General features: G+C 46.6%; 1 protein-coding gene, 1 long non-coding RNA gene and 1 pseudogene across 9 annotated transcripts; 2 read left to right on the forward strand and 1 right to left on the reverse strand.

The window, feature by feature from the left end:
• The first annotated feature begins 281 nt into the window (after positions 1-281).
• LOC309527122 (volume-regulated anion channel subunit LRRC8E-like) lies at positions 282-11,119 on the forward strand. 5 transcript variants are annotated; one of them, XM_082213657.1, is made up of 3 exons: positions 282-445; positions 7,238-7,376; positions 8,558-11,119. In XM_082213657.1, exons 2-3 carry the CDS (start codon positions 7,239-7,241, stop codon positions 10,808-10,810), a joined length of 2,391 nt encoding a protein of 796 aa, XP_082069783.1. In that variant the 5' UTR covers positions 282-445; position 7,238; the 3' UTR covers positions 10,811-11,119. The 5 variants fall into 5 exon arrangements, with proteins under 5 accessions (XP_082069783.1, XP_082069780.1, XP_082069782.1 ...); XM_082213654.1 differs by having other exon boundaries at positions 310-445; positions 7,234-7,376; XM_082213656.1 differs by lacking the exon at positions 282-445 and adding an exon at positions 537-683 and having other exon boundaries at positions 7,234-7,376.
• On the reverse strand, positions 5,195-5,966 carry LOC309527124. The gene is made up of 2 exons (XR_014217114.1): positions 5,483-5,966; positions 5,195-5,331 (listed from the first exon to the last, which is right to left on the reverse strand). It is a non-coding gene; the product is annotated as an uncharacterized lncRNA (long non-coding RNA).
• Positions 11,120-14,043: 2,924 nt separating the features above from the next.
• LOC309527123 (volume-regulated anion channel subunit LRRC8D pseudogene) lies at positions 14,044-20,974 on the forward strand (annotated as a pseudogene). 3 transcript variants are annotated; one of them, XR_014224668.1, is made up of 3 exons: positions 14,044-14,950; positions 16,649-16,825; positions 19,603-20,974. The product of XR_014224668.1 is annotated as a volume-regulated anion channel subunit LRRC8D pseudogene (transcript). The 3 variants fall into 3 exon arrangements; XR_014224671.1 differs by lacking the exon at positions 14,044-14,950 and adding an exon at positions 16,142-16,186; XR_014224669.1 differs by lacking the exon at positions 14,044-14,950 and having other exon boundaries at positions 16,119-16,825; positions 19,732-20,974.

A 20,974-nucleotide genomic window follows, 5' to 3' on the forward strand; every position in this document is an offset into this window, starting at 1 on the left:
TTCAGACGTCCAGCGATCTTTGAGGGAGGTTCCAAGGCAGCGTGAGAGGAGTTGGAAATGGCAACTCTCCAGTGGGTGGTTCCCGGCCTGGGCCCGTCTCGGGCTGCTCTTCCTCGCTTCGCGTGGGCCGTCGGGGCGGATTCCTCTCGCTGGGTGCTTGGCTGGGCGGCGGCGCCCTGCGCGAGGTTCCCTCCCTTCCCCAAGCCAGCTCAAGGGAATGGGCAGGGAGGCGGGAGCGCCGGGCGCCTGGGGAGGGACGGGCCCGGCACTGGAGGAGGGCGCCACTTGGACCGGCCGACACCGCCGCCGGCGCCGGAGAAGCCAGCAAGGGCCGCTGCCTCCTAGCGCAGGTGGCCACAAGGAAGCCGGCTCAGGTGCTTCCGGGCGGCCGGGGCAGCCAGCGAGAGCCTACAAACTCCAGGCAAGCAGCTGCGGGGAACCGTCGGTGAGTGTGCGCGTCTTTACGCAGGCCGGGACGTCGGTTTTAGGGAGAGGCGGGATCGACCCATAAAGGGACCGAAGCGTGTCCCATTCACTTCCTCGAAAGTGTGGCTGCGGAGGGGGACTATAGATCCGGGCCAGAGCCGGCGTGTTTACCTGGAAGGATCCCCACATGGCTCCTCGTGGAACTTCCTAGGCAGCGCGCTTACGGCGGGCGGCCCACCCTGACTTTGCCGCTAGAGGTATTGCCCCCCCCACCTTGGGAGCAGGAAAGCGAGCATGTAGCCTTACCTCGGCCCGGCCCGTTCCCAGAATGTGGATGAGGTCCCGACGAGGTGATGCCCGAGCCTAGACCCCCGACAGCAACGGGAGCCTGGCACGCGCACCGACGGTGCCTGGAGATGCTGTGCATTTATGGCTACCCTGTGAGCGCGCGTTTTGCCCTCGGGTAAACTGTGGGGGCAAGATTAGCAGGCGGTGGGGTCTCCCCTTTGTCCGATGGAGTGGGAAAGTGCGGAGGGGGCGCTAGCGGGATCTACTCCTCAAAAATGAAGGAACGTTGGGTGAAGAGATCTTCTCAACTTGCTCAGTTTAGGAAGCTCTTCCTCCAAAAAACTCCATTTGGTCCGGCTGGAATGGCACCCTGCGCATGCACAAGGGGGCCTTCCTTCCTTCCTTAATATTGCATCACAGCCCCCAGGGATGAGCCCTGGCGCTGGAAATGGGCTTGGTGAGCCTGGGTGGATGGTGGTAGCCATCGCTGAAGGCAAGGGATTGAGCAAGGGTGAGGGGGGGGGTATTGAGACCAGCTCCTGTTGGTGGGCTTCCCATGGGCATCTGGTTGGCAGTGAGAACAGGACGCTGGACCAGATGGACTTTTAGTGTGATCCAGTTGTGTTGAACTAGACGACAATTCTATGCTTCTTTAATTGTATGCACTGTTTTGGCCCCACCATACTTTTAAAGCACACGGCTTCTTGGGAACTGTAGCTTGTTAAGAGGTAAACAACAGTCAGGATTATTCAGGGGAAGCCGTGTTCTTTAAATATGCTATGGTGCATCTCTACCCAAATGTAACCATTGCAAATAGGCTGCCTGTGGTGGGGAACTTTTAGAACTACCACGGCTTAAAGTAACTGCTAGAGTTTTCCAATATCTTTAAATACAGGAGCCCTTTCTCTGTGTGTCTCTCAAACTGCAGGGGTAAGGGGAGGACTAGGTACCACCAACTCCGACTAAATGTTGTGCTCCTTGGGTGAAAAATAGTCTTGGACTTTCAAGTGTTCTAAAGCAGGTACTCATTGCTTTGTCTCTACTTACAGGCTGGTTTTTCCAAGGAATGTATGGGGAGAACAGCAAGGAAAACTAGTTGATAGGAAAGATAAACAATTGCAGGGGGAAGTTGGCTAGCAGTTCCTGCTCCCTGATTCCTTTCAATGTTATCTGCCTATTTCTGGGAGACTCTTCAGCTTATTTGACAGAGTTTGGGAGCTGCTTATTCACACACAGTTGTGTATTCAAAGGCTGCAAACACATTTACACACTGCACATTTAAAGCACCCCTACAAAAAAGAACCATGGGAAATGTAGCTTACACAGAGCTACATTTCCTAGCACCTTTAGCAAACTATTATACAGTTCCTAGGATTCTCTGGGTGGGTGTGCTTTAAATGTATGGCATGTCTGCAGCTTGAGACAATGAAACCACAGCTTGATATACCTCCTGTTTTGTTTCCACTTTGACGAAGATAATACGTAGACACACAGCCGCTGGAGTGACTGTAATTTAGAAAGTATTTAGTCTGGACGTCTCCCGTGATTTTTCATTTCTACAGAAGTAGGGGGATAAGGACAGTCAGTCTGGCACAGAATCTCCCTAATTATAACGCATCTTGATTTACTCTCGCTCTCTAGGCACCTGCAGACCCTTCCTTCCTCCCTCCCTCCAGTCCTTCCTTTTATCCAGACAGGCAGGAGGCATTACCAGAGTTCAAGGACACATTCCAGCTGGGCAAAACCCCTCAAAGTGTGATTTATTTGTTTCTTTATTCAATTTGTATACCTCCCTTCATCAAAAGATCTCAGAGTGGTAATAAAATACAAGATAATACATAGTAAAAAAAAATTAAACCAAAACAACCCCCTTCCCACAGATACATTTGAAAGGCTATAGGATATTAATCAGCCAAAGGCCTGGCTGAAAAGTATCGTTTTCTCCTGGCGCCTAAAAATATGTAATAAAGGCCCAGGCGATCCTCCCTGGGGAGAGTATTCCACAAATGGGGAGCCACTGCAGAAAAGGCCTGCTCTTGTGTTGCCACCTTCTGGACCTCATGTGGATGAGGTGTACGAAGAAGGGCCTCAGATGATGAACACAGAGTCTGGGATGGTTTAATATGGGGAGAGGCCGTTCCTGTGAAGAAAGGATAGTGAGAAGTGTGGTCTGGATAGAGTCCCAAGGGCCCTATAGAAAGGGTTGCATTTGGCCTGCAGGCATGAGGTTTCCCACCCCTGCTTTACGCCAAGGGGCTTTTTTAAAAAAGGTGAAATGAAATAAATAATGGGGTGTATTTTAGTGGAGAGAGGATGAAAGGTGTCGTGTGAAAGCAGAAGGAGGAGGCAGAGGGATTAGCAGGTGTGGGAAATGATTTGGAAGGCAGAATTCCTGGGTGCTCCACTCTTTCTTTCTTTTTTGGAAGGTATACGCCATCTAAGATTAGAATGGAAGGCAGGTAGTTTGGGAACCAAAGCATATTGTTGTTTTAAAAAAACTTATTTTCTTTAATCTGGGCGGAGACAGGAGCAGAAGAGCTGGTAGCCAGGATGCCCTGGAGCTATTTCTGTTCCAAGAGATCTTTCTATGGAAAATTACTACTCATAACATTAACTTTTATATAAGTTCCATTACTTTCAGAACATTTTACAAGTCCCATTAAAAGCTTGATTATTCAAATTGCTGGATTTGCCCTCTGTTCACCCCCTCCCCCTTCTTTTTCCCTTGGCTGCTTCCTCTGAATGGTAACCTTCAGAGATAATTACCCGGCTGGTTTGGTGCTCATAGAAACCAGAACCTTATGCAGACAGTGTCTGTTTCAGCTGTTCAGACATGTTCTTATGGAAGAAGCTAAGAAAGGGCATGAGCCAGCTCTTAGCAACAGGAGACAAATTGACGTTGGGGAACAGCACCAATGATCTACCATGGAGGGATATTGGTTCTGGCCAAAGATTCATCTTGCCCAGCATCACATTGGCCAACCAGATGCCCATGGGAATCCTGCAAGAGAACTTCCCTGCCTGTGTTTCCCACAAACAAGTATGCAGAGGCATGTTGACGCCAACAGAGGAGGCGGAATATCCACAAATTTGCCTATCCAAGTTGGTGGCCAACCCTCAGTCTTGTGGGAGCAAATTCTACAGTTTAGCTGCGCACTGTGTGAAGAAGGGCTTTCCTTTGTTCTGAATCTTCTGACATTCAGCTTCATTGAATGTCTCTGGGTTCTATTATATGTGAGAGGGAGGAATAACTTATTTCTATTTTCTCGACTCCATACCTAATTCTATCTAGCACGTCTCCTGCTTACTTGACCTTTTTTGAAACCAGAAAGCCTCAAATCTTGTAAGCTTTTTTCATGTGGAAGTTGCTCCAAGCCACTTGGTCATCCTGGTTCCCCTTCCTTGGGGGTGTCTCCCCTGGTGCAATGAATAACAACACCCCTCTTGTTAATCATTGGACTTGCACTTGAGGAGCGTCTTAGTAAATTGCACCCAATGATCTTTTGTAACAGGTTAGTAGTGGTGAGAAAACAAGTTCTACAACTCTTGGAAGGCTGGGAAGGATAATGGAAACCAACACCTTTTTTCGCTTTCAATAGTCTCTTTGTGGAAGTGCCTTTCCACCATCAAAATTGACTTTGATCTGGAGGACTCTCTTGCCAGTTGCTGCCAGGCCTGTCTCAGTTAAACCATTTGGCTGACTCTGAAGAGTCAAAGCGAGTCTACCACGTTTATTTATTCATTTCCATTTTTTGTTTCCTATAAAATCTCTTAAGTGATTTCACAGTAAAAAAAAAAAACAGCAAGAAAAATGATTTCAAGTCTAATACAAAAGATCTCCACTTAAAAGGCTTGTTAATAAAAGGAAGGTCTGCAATGGACGCTGCAAATACCATAGAGACAGTGCCTGCCTGATGTGTAAATGGGAGGGAATTCCAAAGAGCAGGTACCTCCATACTAAAAGCCAAATTCCTGTATCATATGGAGCAGCCCATCCCTTTCAGAGTGCAATGACCAGCTGGGTATACAAGAGGTGAGAGTATCATTTAGGTATCCTAGTCTCAACCTGTATACCCAAACCAACAGTTTGAATTTAGCTTGGTAACTAATCAGCAGCCAGTGCAATTCTTTCTGCAGTAGCGTAACATGATGGCGATAGTCTTAGTCCCAGTGAACAGTCGAGCCCTCCAGAGACTGTATTGCAGCAATCCAGGGGGGTGGGGTGGAGAGGGTTACCAGTACATGGATGACAGTAGTCAATCTATCCTGGTCCAATTTGATATCTCTTAAAACACATAGTTTTGGGAGTCTGAATTAGATTAAGGAAATGTTGGCATGGGGTGAGTCTAGAGAGAAGTGTATTTTTCACACTTTTTCTAAAGTGTTATTTACTTTGGAACTATAACTTCATCAGTCAAGTTGGATGAATCCTGCTTGATGAAGATGAGATGGTGATAAAATCAAACATTTGAGGCATATGTATCAATGTACAGTAGTGCAATGTTTCAGAACTGGCGATGGAGGTAGAAACATCAGTTGGCTGCTTTTAGCTCTGTATTTGTTTTCATCATTGATGTAATTCTGTTGTTTATCCTTTGTTGTGCATCACTCTGGGCTCTGTTGGAGGAAGAGTGATTCGCAACACAATTAATTACTATTGTTATGAAAAAAATAATATAGAAAATCTCTGTACTGTACTAAGCACAGTATATTTTCCCTGCATGGTTCCCCCGCCCCCAGTTAACCAACACCTAAACTTCATGCTGACCTTTCATATTTACACATTTCACTGTTTGCACATTGTTGGGAACCTGCAATTGTACTGAGAAGCCACAGCCATCTACACACAGTTCATGTGTGGTGAAACTGATGAAGCCATTCAGGGACCACCAGATTCCATGGATGCTCAGTCTGCTGCCATGCTGCCCTCTGCTGTTCTGAATTTTGCCCATGCAGTTTCCTCTTCGATAGAATGACTAGCACAGAGCAATCCAGGACCATCAGAGGCAGATCCTGCATGCCTACCAAGAGAAGAGAAGTCCATGTTGGGGGTCATTAGATAATCAGAAAGGGAGATGAAAACAGATCGCACCCTCTGATCATACTGCTAAAGAGTATCTTCCTTCTGGATTTTGGTAGGGCTGAGGCAACACTAGACTTTAGAGGCAGGATTAACATTCCCCCCTCCTTGGTTCTCCTTGGCACATTCCATGCTGCTCCTCCAACATCTTTGGCCAGGCCAGTGTAGCGAGAGCACTACTATAGCAACCAGAATCTCAGAGACTGCTCTGTTCTATGGTGCCAGAGTCTAGGTGCTGGGCAGGAATGTAGCTGTGAAGGTTGCTCTTTTAGGGTTTCTGCAGAAGGTGTCATCCAGAGGACAGATACACATGTAACTTGTGATTCTGCCATCCCATCCTAAACCAAAGGAGAGGAGACAAAGGAATTTTGCATAAGCTATAGCAAGGAGATTGCCATACCTACACCAGTCTATTCAAAGATTAGATTTTCTCCTGGTGGTGTTGGAAGCCAGATCCATCTTCACCATGAGTACTCTATTTGGGTGAGTGAGTAGGTCTTGGCCTCCTCGATGAAGAAGGCATGGCTGCACATTTACATCTCTGAGAATCTTGCATAGAAGGCAGTATAATTGGTAGCATAGTGGGATCATCTGAATAGACAACACTGATCCCGTTATTCCAGTGTGACACTATTGGGCATTATATTCCCAGTGGCATCATATACCAGGCAGATTCATGTGGCCCTGAGTCTCGTCCTTCCATCCCCAAGGCCAGGGTCCAAACTATGAATATACCTCTCTTGTTCAACTCTCAATACCAGACCCTACAAAAAAATAACTGTCCTAAAAATAAAAATTTGCTTCCACATAGGCTTGTACTTCAAACTACCACAATAAAATCTATAAGCATCATCACTTTGGGGGGCTGTTAGGTTGCCAGCGTTGCTATCTGTATTTTTCTATTTTCCCTGTGTATTTAAATATGTTAGCAAACACAAGCGAGGAATGGCAGTTTCTTGAATTCTTGCGTGAGTCCCCTCTGCAGCAATGTTGCTGACCAGATAGCCCTGCCTTGCCCTGCCTTGGTGCTGGGTGTGGCAGCCATATAAAAACAGTGGGTTTTCTTGGTCTTTGAAATAAGCTGCCTCACTGTGAGATGTGGATGCTGGCCCATGAAAGAGGAAGTAGCATGTCAAAGCACTGCAAGGGGTCCTTATGGGCCTAGAGATGCTACTGCAGTAGATGCCAGAGTCTGCCTAATTTGGCTATGTTTTCTGCCAGGTGTAAACACTGGCTATTAAAGTGTTTTAGGGCAGGCACCAATCTAGAAGGCAGCTCCCTCTTCATGTGCATGGTATTGTCCCAGTGGTGTATGTATGTCGGACAAAGGACACCTAGGTTGTGCAAGAACAGGAAGAGATTATAGGCCCTGCAGCCAGCCCATGAGTATTGCTAAAAGTGAGAGCTGACTGTTCTAATCCTTCACTGTCTTTTGGCAGGCAGTATGATCCCGGTGGCCGAATTCAAGCAGTTCACAGACCAGCAGCCTGCTTTCAAGGTTCTCAAGCCATGGTGGGATGTGTTGGCCGAGTACATCACCATAGCCATGCTGATGATAGGAGTTTTTGGCTGCACTTTGCAGGTGAGTGCGTATGGGGGGAGCCCACGCAGTGCCTAGATGCCGCCATGGTGTCATAGAATCAGAGGATTGTAGAGTTGGAAAGGACCCTCGCAATGCAGGCGTCGCAGCTAGAGCATCCGTGAAAGATGGCCGTCCAACGTCTGCTTGAAAACCTCCAAGGAAGGAGAATTGGAATCATTGGAATCTTGGGGTGATGTTCCACTGCCCGTGGAAGAAGAGGCTCTAAATGTTTGGGGGCAGTCTGGACAAGGGTGGAACTGACCCTAGCACAGAAATGGTCAACTTCTACAGCCTGGGGGGTTGGATTCTCTGCAGCCCACCACTTGTAAGGGGTGGCGGCCTAGCACTGTGCAGCCTCAGTAACTTAGGCAGGGAGGCTCTGTTCTCCAAACGTTGAAGACCGACTTCTCTCCTACATGGCAGAGATGAGAGATTGAGTATTGAGTTTACTGTATTCATGCAGCCTTAGTACAGAGAAGAAGGTATGGGAGCCACAACTTTTAAGATTCTATCCCATGTTACAGAAAGGGCATGAAGTATTAGGTGATATATACCAAAGCAGGCCTGGGAAGGACCTCTGTGCCATGACTTCACCTTCTCTTGCCAATGCTTTATCATAAGACTCCTCAGATCCAAAGAAGCCTACAGAGCGTTAGATCCTTGGGAAGGAAAGATAAGACATGTCTCATATAACCCCTCATTCTGTAATCAGTATGGAAAACGCAGCCCTATAGCTGACACAGCATAGAAAATGCATGCAGACAAGTTATTAGCAGATTTATACAGGGGCAGATTTCCCCTTGGTCCCTTTAGTATTAAGACTAGATTATCAGTTCATTTAAATTAGCTCCATTTTGACTACACATGAAGCAGTATTAGATATTAGACTTTGTCATTTCAGACAACAGTTGGGGGAGGATCCTTTTTTAATAACACGTAGCACAAAACTCCTTAAAAGTGAAACCAGCACATCAGAAAGAGCTGTTCTAGACCAGCCCACTCCTTGCTATGCTAGTTTTCTACCTGCAGAGACTTTTTAAAAAACATATGAAGAGGTACAGTCCATTCAGCCACTTCAAGGCTTTCCTTGTTCATCCCCACCTGATATAAACTGTTGCGTTCTACCACCAGCCTGTTTTCTATCATGTTCCTCTCTTCTCTTTCCTAACCTGATGTGACAGGTGACACAAGATAAGATTATCTGCCTTCCCAACCATGTGCCTGATGGCACAACCTTCACTGGTGCATCTTGTGAAGATTTCACGAAGAAGAGAGCCAATGCCTCTGAGCCAATAGGACCCTCTGCCAACCAGCGAATGAATGGATTGAAGAACAACCTAGACCTCCAACAGTACAGCTACATCAATCAGATGTGCTATGAGACGGCCCTCCATTGGTATGCCAAATACTTCCCATACCTCGTGGTTATCCACACCCTCATCTTCATGGCGTGCACCTCGTTCTGGTTCAAGTTTCCTGGGACCAGTTCCAAGATTGAGCATTTTATCTCCATCCTGAGCAAGTGCTTTGACTCGCCCTGGACTACTCGAGCCATCTCTGAAGTCTCTGGGGATAACCAGGAAAATGCATTCTTAGAGAAGGGGTACCGGAGGAGGAAAAGCAGTGCTCCCAGCGAGACAGCTGAACTCAACCCCCCCGGGGGATCGGTGTCAGAAAAGAAGGTTTCAGAGTCCTCCCCGGTTAGCCTATTGGACAAGAAGGAAGGGGAGCAGGCCAAGGCTCTCTTTGAAAAGGTGAAGAAGTTCCGGCTCCACGTTGAAAAAGGAGACATCCTTTACACCATGTATATCCGCCAAACCGTTCTCAAAGTCTTCAAGTTTCTCGTCATCATTGCCTACAATGCAGCCTTGGTTTCCAATATCAGCTTCATTGTGCCATGCACTGTCAGGATGGAGGACATGACAGGCTATGACCATTTCTGCTGCAATCACACCAAAGCCCACCTCTTCTCCAAACTGGCCATCTGCTACATCTGCTTCCTTGGCATATATGGCATGACGTGTCTCTACACCCTCTACTGGCTGTTTCACCGGCCACTGAAAGAGTACTCCTTTCAATTTGCACGCAACGAGACAGGCATCAGCGACATTCCTGACGTCAAGAACGACTTTGCTTTCATGCTCCACCTCATTGACCAGTATGATTCCCTCTACTCCAAGCGCTTTGCTGTCTTCCTTTCCGAGGTCAGCGAGTTCAGACTCAAGCAGATCAACCTCAGTCATGAGTGGACGGTGGACAAACTGCGGCAGAAGCTGCAAACCAACGCGCAAGGCCGGCTGGAGCTCCATCTCTTCATGCTACCAGGGTTGCCTGACACCACCTTTGAGCTGAATGAGCTGCAGTCCCTGAAGCTGGAGCTCCTCAAAGATGTGACATTCCCACCCTCAGTGACTCAGCTGGCCCAGCTCCAGGAGCTCACACTGATCAACTCTCCCGTCAAGCTCTCTTTCACCTCTCTTATGTTCTTCCGTGAGCAGCTGAAGGTAATGACTGTGAAGTTTGATGACATCAAAGATATACCACTATGGACCTACAACTTGAGAGGCTTGGAAGAGCTGCACATCTCAGGACTTTTCAGTCCAGAGATGGGCCGGGCAGGGACTCTGGAGAACCTGCGTGAGCTGAGGAATCTGAAGACCTTGACTCTGCACAGCAACATCTCAAAACTGCCACCTAGCGTGTCTGACGTTGCCGCCCATCTGCAGAAGCTCAGGATCTACAATGATGGGACTAAGCTAGTGACCCTCAACAACCTCAAGAAGCTCTTCTCTGTGCAAGAAGTGGAGCTGATAAACTGCAACCTGGAACGCATCCCCCATGCTGTCTTCAGCCTGGTGAACATGCAGCAGTTGGACCTCAAAGATAACCAGCTGCAGTCCATTGCAGAGATCATCAGCTTCCAGCATTGCCGCAAGCTGGTGTGCCTCAAACTTTGGCACAACCACATTTCCAGCATTCCTGAACACTTCCGCAAGCTCAAGACCTTAGAGCAGCTTGACCTCAGCCATAACCGCATTGAGGTCCTCCCTTCCCAACTATTCCAGTGTTCTAGGCTGCACACTTTGGACCTTTCCTATAACAATATCCAGGTCATTCCCCCTGGGATGGGAGTCCTGCAGAGCCTTCAGCATTTTGCCATTTCTCACAACTCCTTAGAGGCACTGCCAAATGAAATCTTCTTCTGCAAGCAACTCCGGGTTCTCAAAGTGGGACACAACAAACTGCATCGCCTCTCTGACCGCGTGAGTTGGCTGCCTTCGCTCTCCACGCTAGACTTGAGAGGAAATCCCCTTCAGGCCCTTCCCTTGGAGATTGGCCAGTGCCCAGTGCTCAAACGGAATGGCCTGCTGGTGGAGAGCAGTCTTTATGAGGCGTTGCCTATGGAAATTAGGGAGAAAATGGAGGATCAGTGATGAGGAGAATGATAAAGGGGACAGGGGTGTCCTCTCATGTGTTGGCCCCTTTGAGTCCAAGCATGGACTGAATGGGGGAGCTGGCTGGACTTCTATCTTCGGCTGGAACCAAGGAGGGAATGGGAACTTTTCACCCTAATAAGGGAGCAAAGGAATTGAAAAGACACAATAAAGAGCAAAAGTAGAAAGTGACTTTTAAAAAAATAACCCTGTTTTCTGAATGGATAAGACCACAGGAATTGTCCATTGGGGCGGGGGCGGAAGCACAGCTACACCTGACCAAATCATCATTATAGCTATTTTTGTACATGTGTTGTGTACTGGTGTATCTTTGTGAAATGCCCTGGGGCTTTGCGGGATTGTTCTGTTCAAAACTCCTATCTCTGCTCCCTTCTCCTCATCAATGTGTTCAGCTCGCAGGCCTGTAGCTTACAAAGCCCATCTTTTGAGCTTATTAGAAAACTTTCTTTTCTGCAGTTTCAAATTCCTATATATCATGGGGTGGGGAATCAGGGACAGGCAACTCTTCAACAGGGAAATAGCCTAATTCCTTTTACTTCTTTGTTCAAAGAAGGGCTGTGTTCCTTAGCACTGGACAGACAGAGCACAATGCCTTCACATACCACTGACTGTAAGGAATCTTCTTATGTTTGTGTGTGTCTGTGTACATATGCATGTATACCTTAATCCCTTCTGGTTTCTGTTTTTGTCACATTCTAATCAGGGTGACATTAGTTTATCAGTTCTTCTTGAGTGCTAGAGCTGAACTTTCTGGCTGTTCAGATCTCTTCCCTCTTCAGGCTAGGAGAGCCTAGCACCACAGATCCTCTTCAGAACTCACTTCCTCTCTCATTACCTTCTCACGTAATTTCAGTGAGCACCACACATGGAAGAGAGGAGGAATCCTGCACTGTGAAAACCCATCCTCACTACCACTTATGAAAAGCCACCTTATTTCCCCCTGGAGCCTTTAATCAGTTCTCCACATATTCCAATCCCAGCATAGGTTGAAGTCGCTTTCTCACTCCTCCTATAAGCACAGACATTCTTTCTACCCATTTTCTGTAATCAAGGCAGGTAAGTGCCTTTTGCTTAGCACATGAAGGGAGATGTGGGACTTCCCAGGTGGCTTGGGCTTGCTTCTGTTTCATCCCTTTGGGTCTCAGCTCTCTTACGGCCTCTTGAGACGCAAGCAGACTCTTCTGGGCCTGCCGTAACCTGGCCTTCTCTTCCTGCTTTACCTGATTGCAGAGCACTTTGGGGCATGTAAAAGCCATTGGAAAAGGGACCCTGCTTCCTCAATGGCAAAGCAACTCAAAGCTGGTCTCAGAATCCTACCTGTTGGCAGCAGACTCCTTCATATCCAGTTAAAGTATGTTTAGAAAAAGTTTATTAAAAATAAGAGAAAGCTGAAATGCATGGCATTAAGAAACAATAGTGCACACTTTTAGCAGATGCTATGCTAGCGCTCTCTCTCTCTCTCTCTCTCTCTCTCTCTCTCTCTCTTTTGGGTGTGTGTGTGTGTGTAATGTTCCTAACCCCTACTTGTCTTTGCTCATAGAGTTGCTTTGTCCTTAGAAACCTCACAATCTGGTCCGAAATAGTTTAGTTCATATGTCTTCTGCCAGATTCAATACACAGAGGTGGTTGGATAATGATTTCACCTTCCATTTGTTGAGAACTAGTTGCTTGAGGGAACTTTCACAATAAGGGAGAGGTTGCAGTAGTCCCTGGTAATTATTGTTTTGGTTAATGAAGTCCTAAATTCAGAGCCTGCTGAACAACGAAGGCTGAAGTCCTGTGCACACATAACGGGAATAAATCCCACTTGCACTTGAGTCAGCATTCATAAGACCAAATAGAAAGGTGGCAAGGAGACAGCCATATCTATTTGCACTCTTACCAGCAGTCCTTGGGACTCAGCTGCTGAGCCTTGCTTTTGACAGGAGCAAGCTGTGCCCTACACTGGGGCAACCAGGCAACCAGCCAGCCAATGCTTCATACCTGGGAATGGCACAATAGGCCTCATTCCTCATGCCCTGGTGGTTGAAGGGGGAGGAGGAGATGGGTGGGAATGTGAAGCAATGGGTGGGAAGGAGAACCTGCTATGTGACTCACTGAGAGAAACCAACCAACATAGCTGCATTTTGGGAGTGCTTCTGAGGCCATAAAATTGGAAGAGGCTGTTCTGCAGCAAGGTTGTAAAACAGGCCTGTTGTGCAGGAACATGCTTTAGTAGCATGAATAACACTGATGGTGTTAACACTGTGGTGGGTGGCCTGGTGTTTACATGAGCATGCACCAAAGTAATTATTTGGCAGTTCACACAGTTCCTGGCAAAATGCATTTACAGTGGTACCTCAGGTTAAGAACTTAATTCGTTTCAGAGGTCCGTTCTTAACCTGAAACTGTTCTTAACCTGAAGCACCACTTTAGCTAATGGGGCTTCCCGCTGCCGCCGTGCCACGATTTCTGTTCTCAACCTGAAGCAAAGTTCTTAACTCAAGGTACTATTTCTGGGGTAGCGGAGTCTGTAACCTGAAGCGTCTTTAACCTGAGGTACCACTGTACTTAAAAGACTTAAATAACTTTGGGGGGGGGGGGGTAGAAGAAACGCCAGCAGAATTAAAACAGATGTAAAACATTGTAAAAGGCCAGAGTCAATGTAAGAGATCTTCAGTTAATTGGGTAGGAGGCGTAACTTAGTGGTAAAGCACATGCAAAAGGCCACCTCAGTCTCCAGGTGAAGGATAACAGGGGATAGCTAATATTCACCTACTTGAGCCGCTGCTCAGAGTAAACATTACTGAGCTAGATGGACCAAGAGCCCTACCTGGTATAAGGTAGAATCCTATGTTCCCATGTAAAAGGTAAAGGTAAAGGTACCCCTGCCCGAACGGGCCAGTCTTGACAGACTGTGGGGTTTGTGCGCCCATCTCACATTTATTGGCCGGGGGCCAGCGCTGTCCGGGGACACTTCCGGGTCACGTGGCCAGCGTGACATCGCTGCTCTGGCGAGCCAGAGCCGCACACGGAACGCCGTTTACCTTCCCGCTGGTAAGCGGTACCTATTTACCTACTTGCACCCGGGGGAGCTTTCGAACTGCTAGGTGGGCAGGCGCTGGGACCGAACAGCGGGAGTGCACCCCGCCGCGGGGATTCGAACCGCCGACCTTTCGATCGGCAAGCCCTAGGCGTTGAGGCTTTAGCCCACAGCGCCACCCGCGTGTACTTGGTACTAAAAGGATATAAAGTGCCAGCTGGGCTTCCTGGAGAGGACATTCCATAAATGTGGTGCCACCACTGAAAAGTCCCTTTCTCTGATCTCCCCCCCCCCGTCTAACCTAAATAGGTTGAAACACTTAGAGATGGGCCTCGGAAGATGACCTATGCATTTGAGCAGAGACCATGAGGCTGCAATCCTAACCCCAGCACCTGGGAGTAAGCCAGGCAAGCGAGAAGCACAGTTCAAGGCCACATTCCAAGGAGACACCTGAGGGCCAATGAAGGGTGTGGCCTCAGGAGGAGGCGTGGCCTAGGGAGAGGTGTGAAGGGCCTGCATCTCTCCCTCCCTGCCCAGGTCTGAAGTTCCCCAGGGAGGTTCAACTGGTGCCTTCATTATACACCTTTAGATGCCAAGCAAAAATGTTCCTCTTCAACCAGACCTTGGGCTGATTGACATCTTATACCCCTTTAAAAATTGTGTGTGGGAGGGGGTGAGCGGGGTTATTGGTCTGTGGTTTTTTTTGTTCTTGTTTTTATCATGTGCTTTTATATTGTATTTTTAGGTTGTGAACTGCCCTGAGATATGTGGGCAAAGGACAGTATACAAATGTAATAAATTATCGTCTAAGCAGTACACCACTTTAGGTTTCAGGCAAGGAGTTTGGGAAAACACTGCACCGCACCACAGAGGAGTCTGTCAGAAATAGTTGGGATTGTCACTATGTACATCCACTGCCTTTGATATGGGCAGTGACTGAAAGGGTCCAGACATGATGGATTAGATGTCGGGCTGGATCATTTGCTCCAGTAGCTACTTATGCCAGTCTTGGATACCCGACAGATTTATATTCTCTCTTCGATCAGAGGCCTTCAACTGGTGGATTGGGGACTCACTACCAGGTTGCCTGATCTAAGGTGGGTCACAACAGCAGCACTACCACCATACAAATGTATGGAATGAATGAATGAATGAATGAATGAATAGGTCCCCAAATACTTGTTTGGATTACATAGGGGTCCTGTGTATGAAACCGCAGAATATTGTTGCAGTTTAAACATTTATGTGCTATGTCACTAGGTTCATTGGCTGTGTGTTGGAGCCTAATGCCACCTAGTGGTTAAAATTATTCAAGCACCTCAAAGAGCAATCATAAAATGCACTTTTATTTGTGGTGGGTGTTCAAACTCTACTAGTCAAGGCTTTTCAGGTATAAGGCAAATAGCCGATTCTTCAAACCCCACTGAAGACTCAGCCTACGCACCACTGTGATTTGCTCTCCTATGTGATCAATTAGCTGCAGACTTCCTTTTGGAAGGGAAGGTTATACATTTTTAAAGGGAATAAATAAATAGGTGGCCACTTTCTATTCCTAATATGGAATTAAGCCTCCTTACCAGTCTTCACAGCATACAGATTTCTGGGATCACAACCAACCACATTGTTCGGCTGAGTCAGGTCTTACAAGACTGTATGTGGATAGAGTGGGTGATTATGTTCCTGTATTGCACAAGTGAAAAATAATGCAACTTTAAGGAGAGATTTTGCAAAACTGAATCAAGGAATACAGTACATAAAACCTTGACCAAAATATATTGCATCTGTGCCAACTCTGACCACACATCAGAAAGGGAGGGACCTACCAGCTGATACATGCAAAAGACATGAGTCAGTCAGGTTTCAGGTCTTGTTATGGGACCTAGAGAAGCTGAGGGAGCTGAGAAAGAACAGGTGGGTGGTCCAAAACAGGGACAGTAGCTTAGGGTGCAGGCATCACAACAGAGAAGAGTCCCTCAGACTGGGGCTAAGGCTTTATTGGGCCTAGTGGACAGGGATTGGCCTTTGAGGGTCACATGACTGAATGCTCAGGTAGACCAGTATTACATGTCGTTGAAGCAGAGTTCAGCCTGCCAAACATGCAGTTAAAGCAGAGTCCTGGTGCTGCAGAGATTAAGACACCAGTCTGCTGGGAGTCCTGGTTTGTGCACACACAGTGGGTGCCATGTAACAGGCCTCTGCCTCCAGGGAGCTTGCAGTCTACAAGAGCCAGTATGCTGTGATGGCTATCATGTTGGTATTATACCAGGATCTTCAAACTGACCTGTATCAACTTGCGTGCCCTTCCCTTTCTCCTGTGTGGCTAGAATTTCCATGTGCGTCACATTCTTCAAAGTTTCAATTAGTCCTTGATTCATTCTGAAAATCTTTTAGCCTCGTTATTTCAAAGTTGTGTAATGCAGGAACAGAATTCTTGCTCAAGCCACTCCACCCATCCCTGATGACCTTATGGCTGTTATTATCAGCCTTCCCTACCTCAAAGGGTTGTTATGAAGAGCAAATGAAGGCAGGGAACTATGTTTTGTGGGTGAGGAGTTCTCTAGTGGTTTAGTGGTCTTAGCTTAGCCCCTTCCTTCCTTCCTTCCTTCCTTCCTTCCTTCCTTCCTTCCTTCCTTCCTTCCTTCCTTCCCTCCCCCCTCTCTCACATTTTTCCACTGTGAGTTACAGAAGACAGAATAAGAAGTGTGAGTGTGGGAGTTTGTCACAACTGGTAGCAATCCCTTTGCAAGCAAATGAATTCCGAGCAACGAGTTTTGCTTCCCTCCTCCTTCCTCCAGTCCTTTCGTCCTGCCTGGAGCTGCCATGGAAACGGAATAAAGCCTCTTGCACTGAGTACAGTGTGGTGTGCAGGCTTAACGCACAAGCAAAGGAGAGGGTCTGGGAGAGAAAGATCCTTGCAGACGGGAGAGAAAAGAGCAGAGGTTGTGCATGAAGAGTTCTAGAACCGCCTGCAGGTGAGGAATTGATGCCAAATGGGATAAGGAAGTCAGAGAGGGGCAGAAGGTTGGCATGTAACCCTTCCAGTGTTATAACCACAGCCAAAAAAATGCTTGTGTCTATGCATGCTAAAACCACCCTTCTAAATGATATTTAAGGACAGCCTGCTGCAGATCTAGCAACAGTGAAGTGGTTCTGTTTCAAGGCTAAGTGTCTGGGAGTGCATGTTTTGTTGGTGGATGTTTTAGGGTGCCCCCAAACTGTTGATATTTTGTGGGAGGAATACACACACATACTGGAACTTTAGGTTTGCACAATTAAAGTGGATTGCAACCCTCTGTCATCCTAGTGTCACAAATCCACTTTAAATAAACAACATTGGACTTTTCGCAGTTTGAAAAGTGATGGGGAAATGCATTCAAAAGTGTGGGATGAGTGAATTATTATTATTATTATTTATTAAATTTGTATAACACCCTATTCTTGCAGGTCTAAGGGTGGTTCAATGACACGTAAACACCCTGCATGCAAATAAGGGTAAATGTAAGATAAATACTCTTTGTCATATAACTACCCCATAAACAAATCAGAACAAACGCTCAATGAAGATCAGACATTGACCAACTATTGTGTAAGCTTATCAGGATCATAGCTGTCAACGTTTTCCTTTTTTTAAGGGAAATTCCCTTATTCCGAATAGCAAGAAAAGGGAAAAGTTGACAGCTATGATCAGGATGAATGTTGAATAAACAGGTTGTCTGGAGGAACCCCGAGTATCGTGAACAAACAACAACATTTTCAGCAGCAACAGCCAAAAGGAATTGGAATCTAAAGCAACAGCTGCTTTCAGAGACACCAGGATTAGATCCTCTCACAAACAACTTTTAGCACAAATGTGCAAATCACTTATTGGTATCTCTGCTTTTCAACTTCAGGTAACAGTAATTCTTCCATCTACTCAGAGTAAGATATCATTAAGCCTAGGCCATTTCCCACTTGCCTGATCCACTGTAGGACGTGGAAAACAAAGATGGGGAAATGGAAAGTTGCCTAAACGCCACAGAGTAAACCACCCTCTGTACAGCCTTAAGGCATTTTTCCATCTTTCCGCTTTCCACAAAGCGAAGTCTAGTTATAGGATCTAAGGAGAAACTGTGAGTAAGGAAGTGTTGTTGCTATTTATGACTTGGAGAGCATCTTGGCAGATGGCTATATGAATTATAGTCTTAGAATTTTTTAAAAAAACACATATTGAATCTTTTTCAAGCCACTCCATCTCATTGCAATTATTCTTATTATTCAATTAGGTATTTATATCCTGCTCTTCTGCGCCAAAAGCATAATCAAGACAGCATGCAGGATAAAATAATAACAAAAACAAACTAAAATGCAATGTTAAAAACAATAACAAGGAAGCCACAATAGCAGTAAAAAAAGCAGGGTTATTTTTTTAAAAAAAGTGTCCATAGGTCAGGGGTGGGAAACCTGTGGCTCTCCAGATGTTGTTGCAGACTCCTCAGTGGCAAGGGTTGATAGGAGCTTGAGGACTCATCTACATTAGTACGGAAAAGGTGTTTTATATGTGTTATAACACTGTGACACCAGATAGCACTGTGGAATTCCGTTTTTAGCCAACATGCTTTCCCACTATGTTGTTTACAACATGTTTTCCTGAAACACTTTTTTAATGTATCTAGATCCAGCCTAAGACCAGTGACAACTGGAGGGCTACAAGTCCTTCCCTGCCCTAGATTATTTATTTTTTTTACATTTGGAATGGCAGTTGCCAACTCAGCATCCACAGATGCCCTGCTGCCCACATTGGTGCCCCTGGGTGGGGGAGGACAAATTATGAGCTTTCATCTTTTTCTTTTTTTAAAAAAAATAAGGCTCTAGCCTTCCAGGAAAGTTATGAAGCAAAACATACAGGTACCCTTCTAAGTGATTTTTGCAAGATGGGGGCTGCTGCCTGTCAATGCTTTTAACCAGCGGATGAAGCTGTGATTGATAAATGTGTTGTTTAGACACCAGGCATTAGGAATCCCTGGGATCCTAAAGAGCTACTGTTTCCCCCTGTCCTTTAGCGCACTTTTCCTGTTTCTGTCTGTCTTATTTATAGTCTTTGGATTCTCTTTAGTTTGCCCTTCTTTTCCCCGTAGCAGCCAGGATGCATCTTCCCTAAGGTCTCTTAGTGTTTACTAGGGCTTATTCCCAGGTAAGTGAGTGCAGGATGGCAGCCTAGACTTTGGTTTATGGTTGACACTCAGGAAACAGGAGGTTCTTGTGTCTTTGGCAGCTGTATGGCAGGCAGAAACTCAACAGGTTAAGGCAAGCCTTTCCTAGTATGGAAAGCCTCGCCATAACTGTTCTGTCTCTAAGTTTGGGTTATGCCTGACCACTTTGTTCATCAATGACGGCGCTATCAATAGTGCCACACAATGCCCGCTGTACCAGGAGAGGAGCATTCAGTGTGGCAGCATCAAAACGATGGAACTCCCTCCCAATGTGCATTATGCAAGCGCCTTCTGTTTTATAATTTCAAACACATTTCTGTTTAACCAAGCCTTCCTTGAAGTGTGACCAGTTCTGTATTTTAGTCATTTATCGCTGAACAGTTTTAATGTTTAACTTTTTATATTGTTCTGAGTAACTTTGTATTGCTCACAGTTTAGGGGTGTGTGTGTGTGTGTGTGTGTGTGTATGTGGCACTAGCTAAATGTGCTAAACATGCAGACTTTGTTTCAGTGCAATAGCCAAGGATGTTACTCAATTCCCACTTACCATTTGCTTCTAGTGATGTTTAACCTGACAGAAGTGACCTTCCTCGGTGACGCCCACGCTCGGTTCCAGACTCTAAAGCCTTGGTGGGATGTCCTGATGGACTACTTGGTAGTAGCGATGCTGATGGTCTCTCTCCTCTCAGGTACTCTGCTGATTTCTGTTGACCATATGACCTGCTTGCCTCTGAATTACAAGCTAAATGAGACCACAGCAGCTATGCTCAAGCCTGGAGCTATGAACAGTGCCACCAGTGAAGAGTTTTCTGCTGAGAACAGTGGACGCCCAATCAACCTTGACTACCAGCAGTACCTGTACATAAACCATGTCTGCTATCAGAATGCTTTGCCTTGGTTCTCCAAGTATTTTCCTTACCTAGCACTTGTCAACTCACTGATTTTAATAGCAAGCAGCAACTTCTGGTTCAGGTACCCTAAGACGTCCTCAAAGATCGAACACTTCTTATCCATCCTCATGAAATGCTTCGAGTCACCTTGGACCATCAAGGCCGTCTCTGAAATGGTCTACCAGAATTTCCTAGACCTACCCCAAACCACGGATACTAGAGGGTGTCAAGAACAATTTATTTCCCCTTCATCCTCTCCTATCCTTGACTGGAAGGAGAGGGAGCAGGGCCGGGCACTCTTTGAGAAGATCTGCAGATTCAGGGCACATGCTGAAGGTGCCAGCTTGATTTATATGGTCTACATGGGACAATCAATCTTCAGAGTCGCCAAGATCCTAACTGTGCTGGGCTACACCTCCAACTGCATAGGAGCCATCTCCTTTGAACATGTTTGCTGGCTGGACACAGAGAACCTCACCGGCTACTCTGTTTTCCTCTGTAACCACAGCTTGGCTTTCATTCTGCAGAAGTTGATGGTGACCTACCTGTTCCTGGTATTCCTCTATGGGGTGGTGGGGGCTTACCCACTGTTGTGGCTGCTGCGGCAGCCGCTGCAGAAGTATTCCTTTAAGCAAATGCGAGAAGACAGTCACTTTCTTGGCATCCCAGATGTCTACAACGACTTTGCTTTCCTCCTGCACATGGCTGATCAGTGCGACCAGCTATACTCCTGGCGGTTTGCCATCTTCCTCTCAGCCATGAGCAAGAGCTCTTTGCTGGATGTGGGCCTTGAACACAAGGCAAGTATTGAAGGGCTGCAGCTGCATGTGCATTGAGACTCAAGGGCATCAGAGAATTAAGGCTTCACAAGGCTGCCAGGCTACCTAGGGCCCTCTTCTGTGAAATGGAAGTCCTGAAGCTTGCAAACAGTCCCAGACTAAAGCACCCAGAAAAATAGGTATACTAACCTTTCTTAATCCTCATTGGTCAAGATGGGCCCCACTGACCTAGGAAGGCCCACAGTATTCCACATCACATTTCC

This window comes from Podarcis vaucheri (assembly GCF_965113315.1).
Source record: "Podarcis vaucheri genome assembly, chromosome: 2".
NCBI classification, from domain to species: Eukaryota; Metazoa; Chordata; class Lepidosauria; order Squamata; family Lacertidae; genus Podarcis; species Podarcis vaucheri.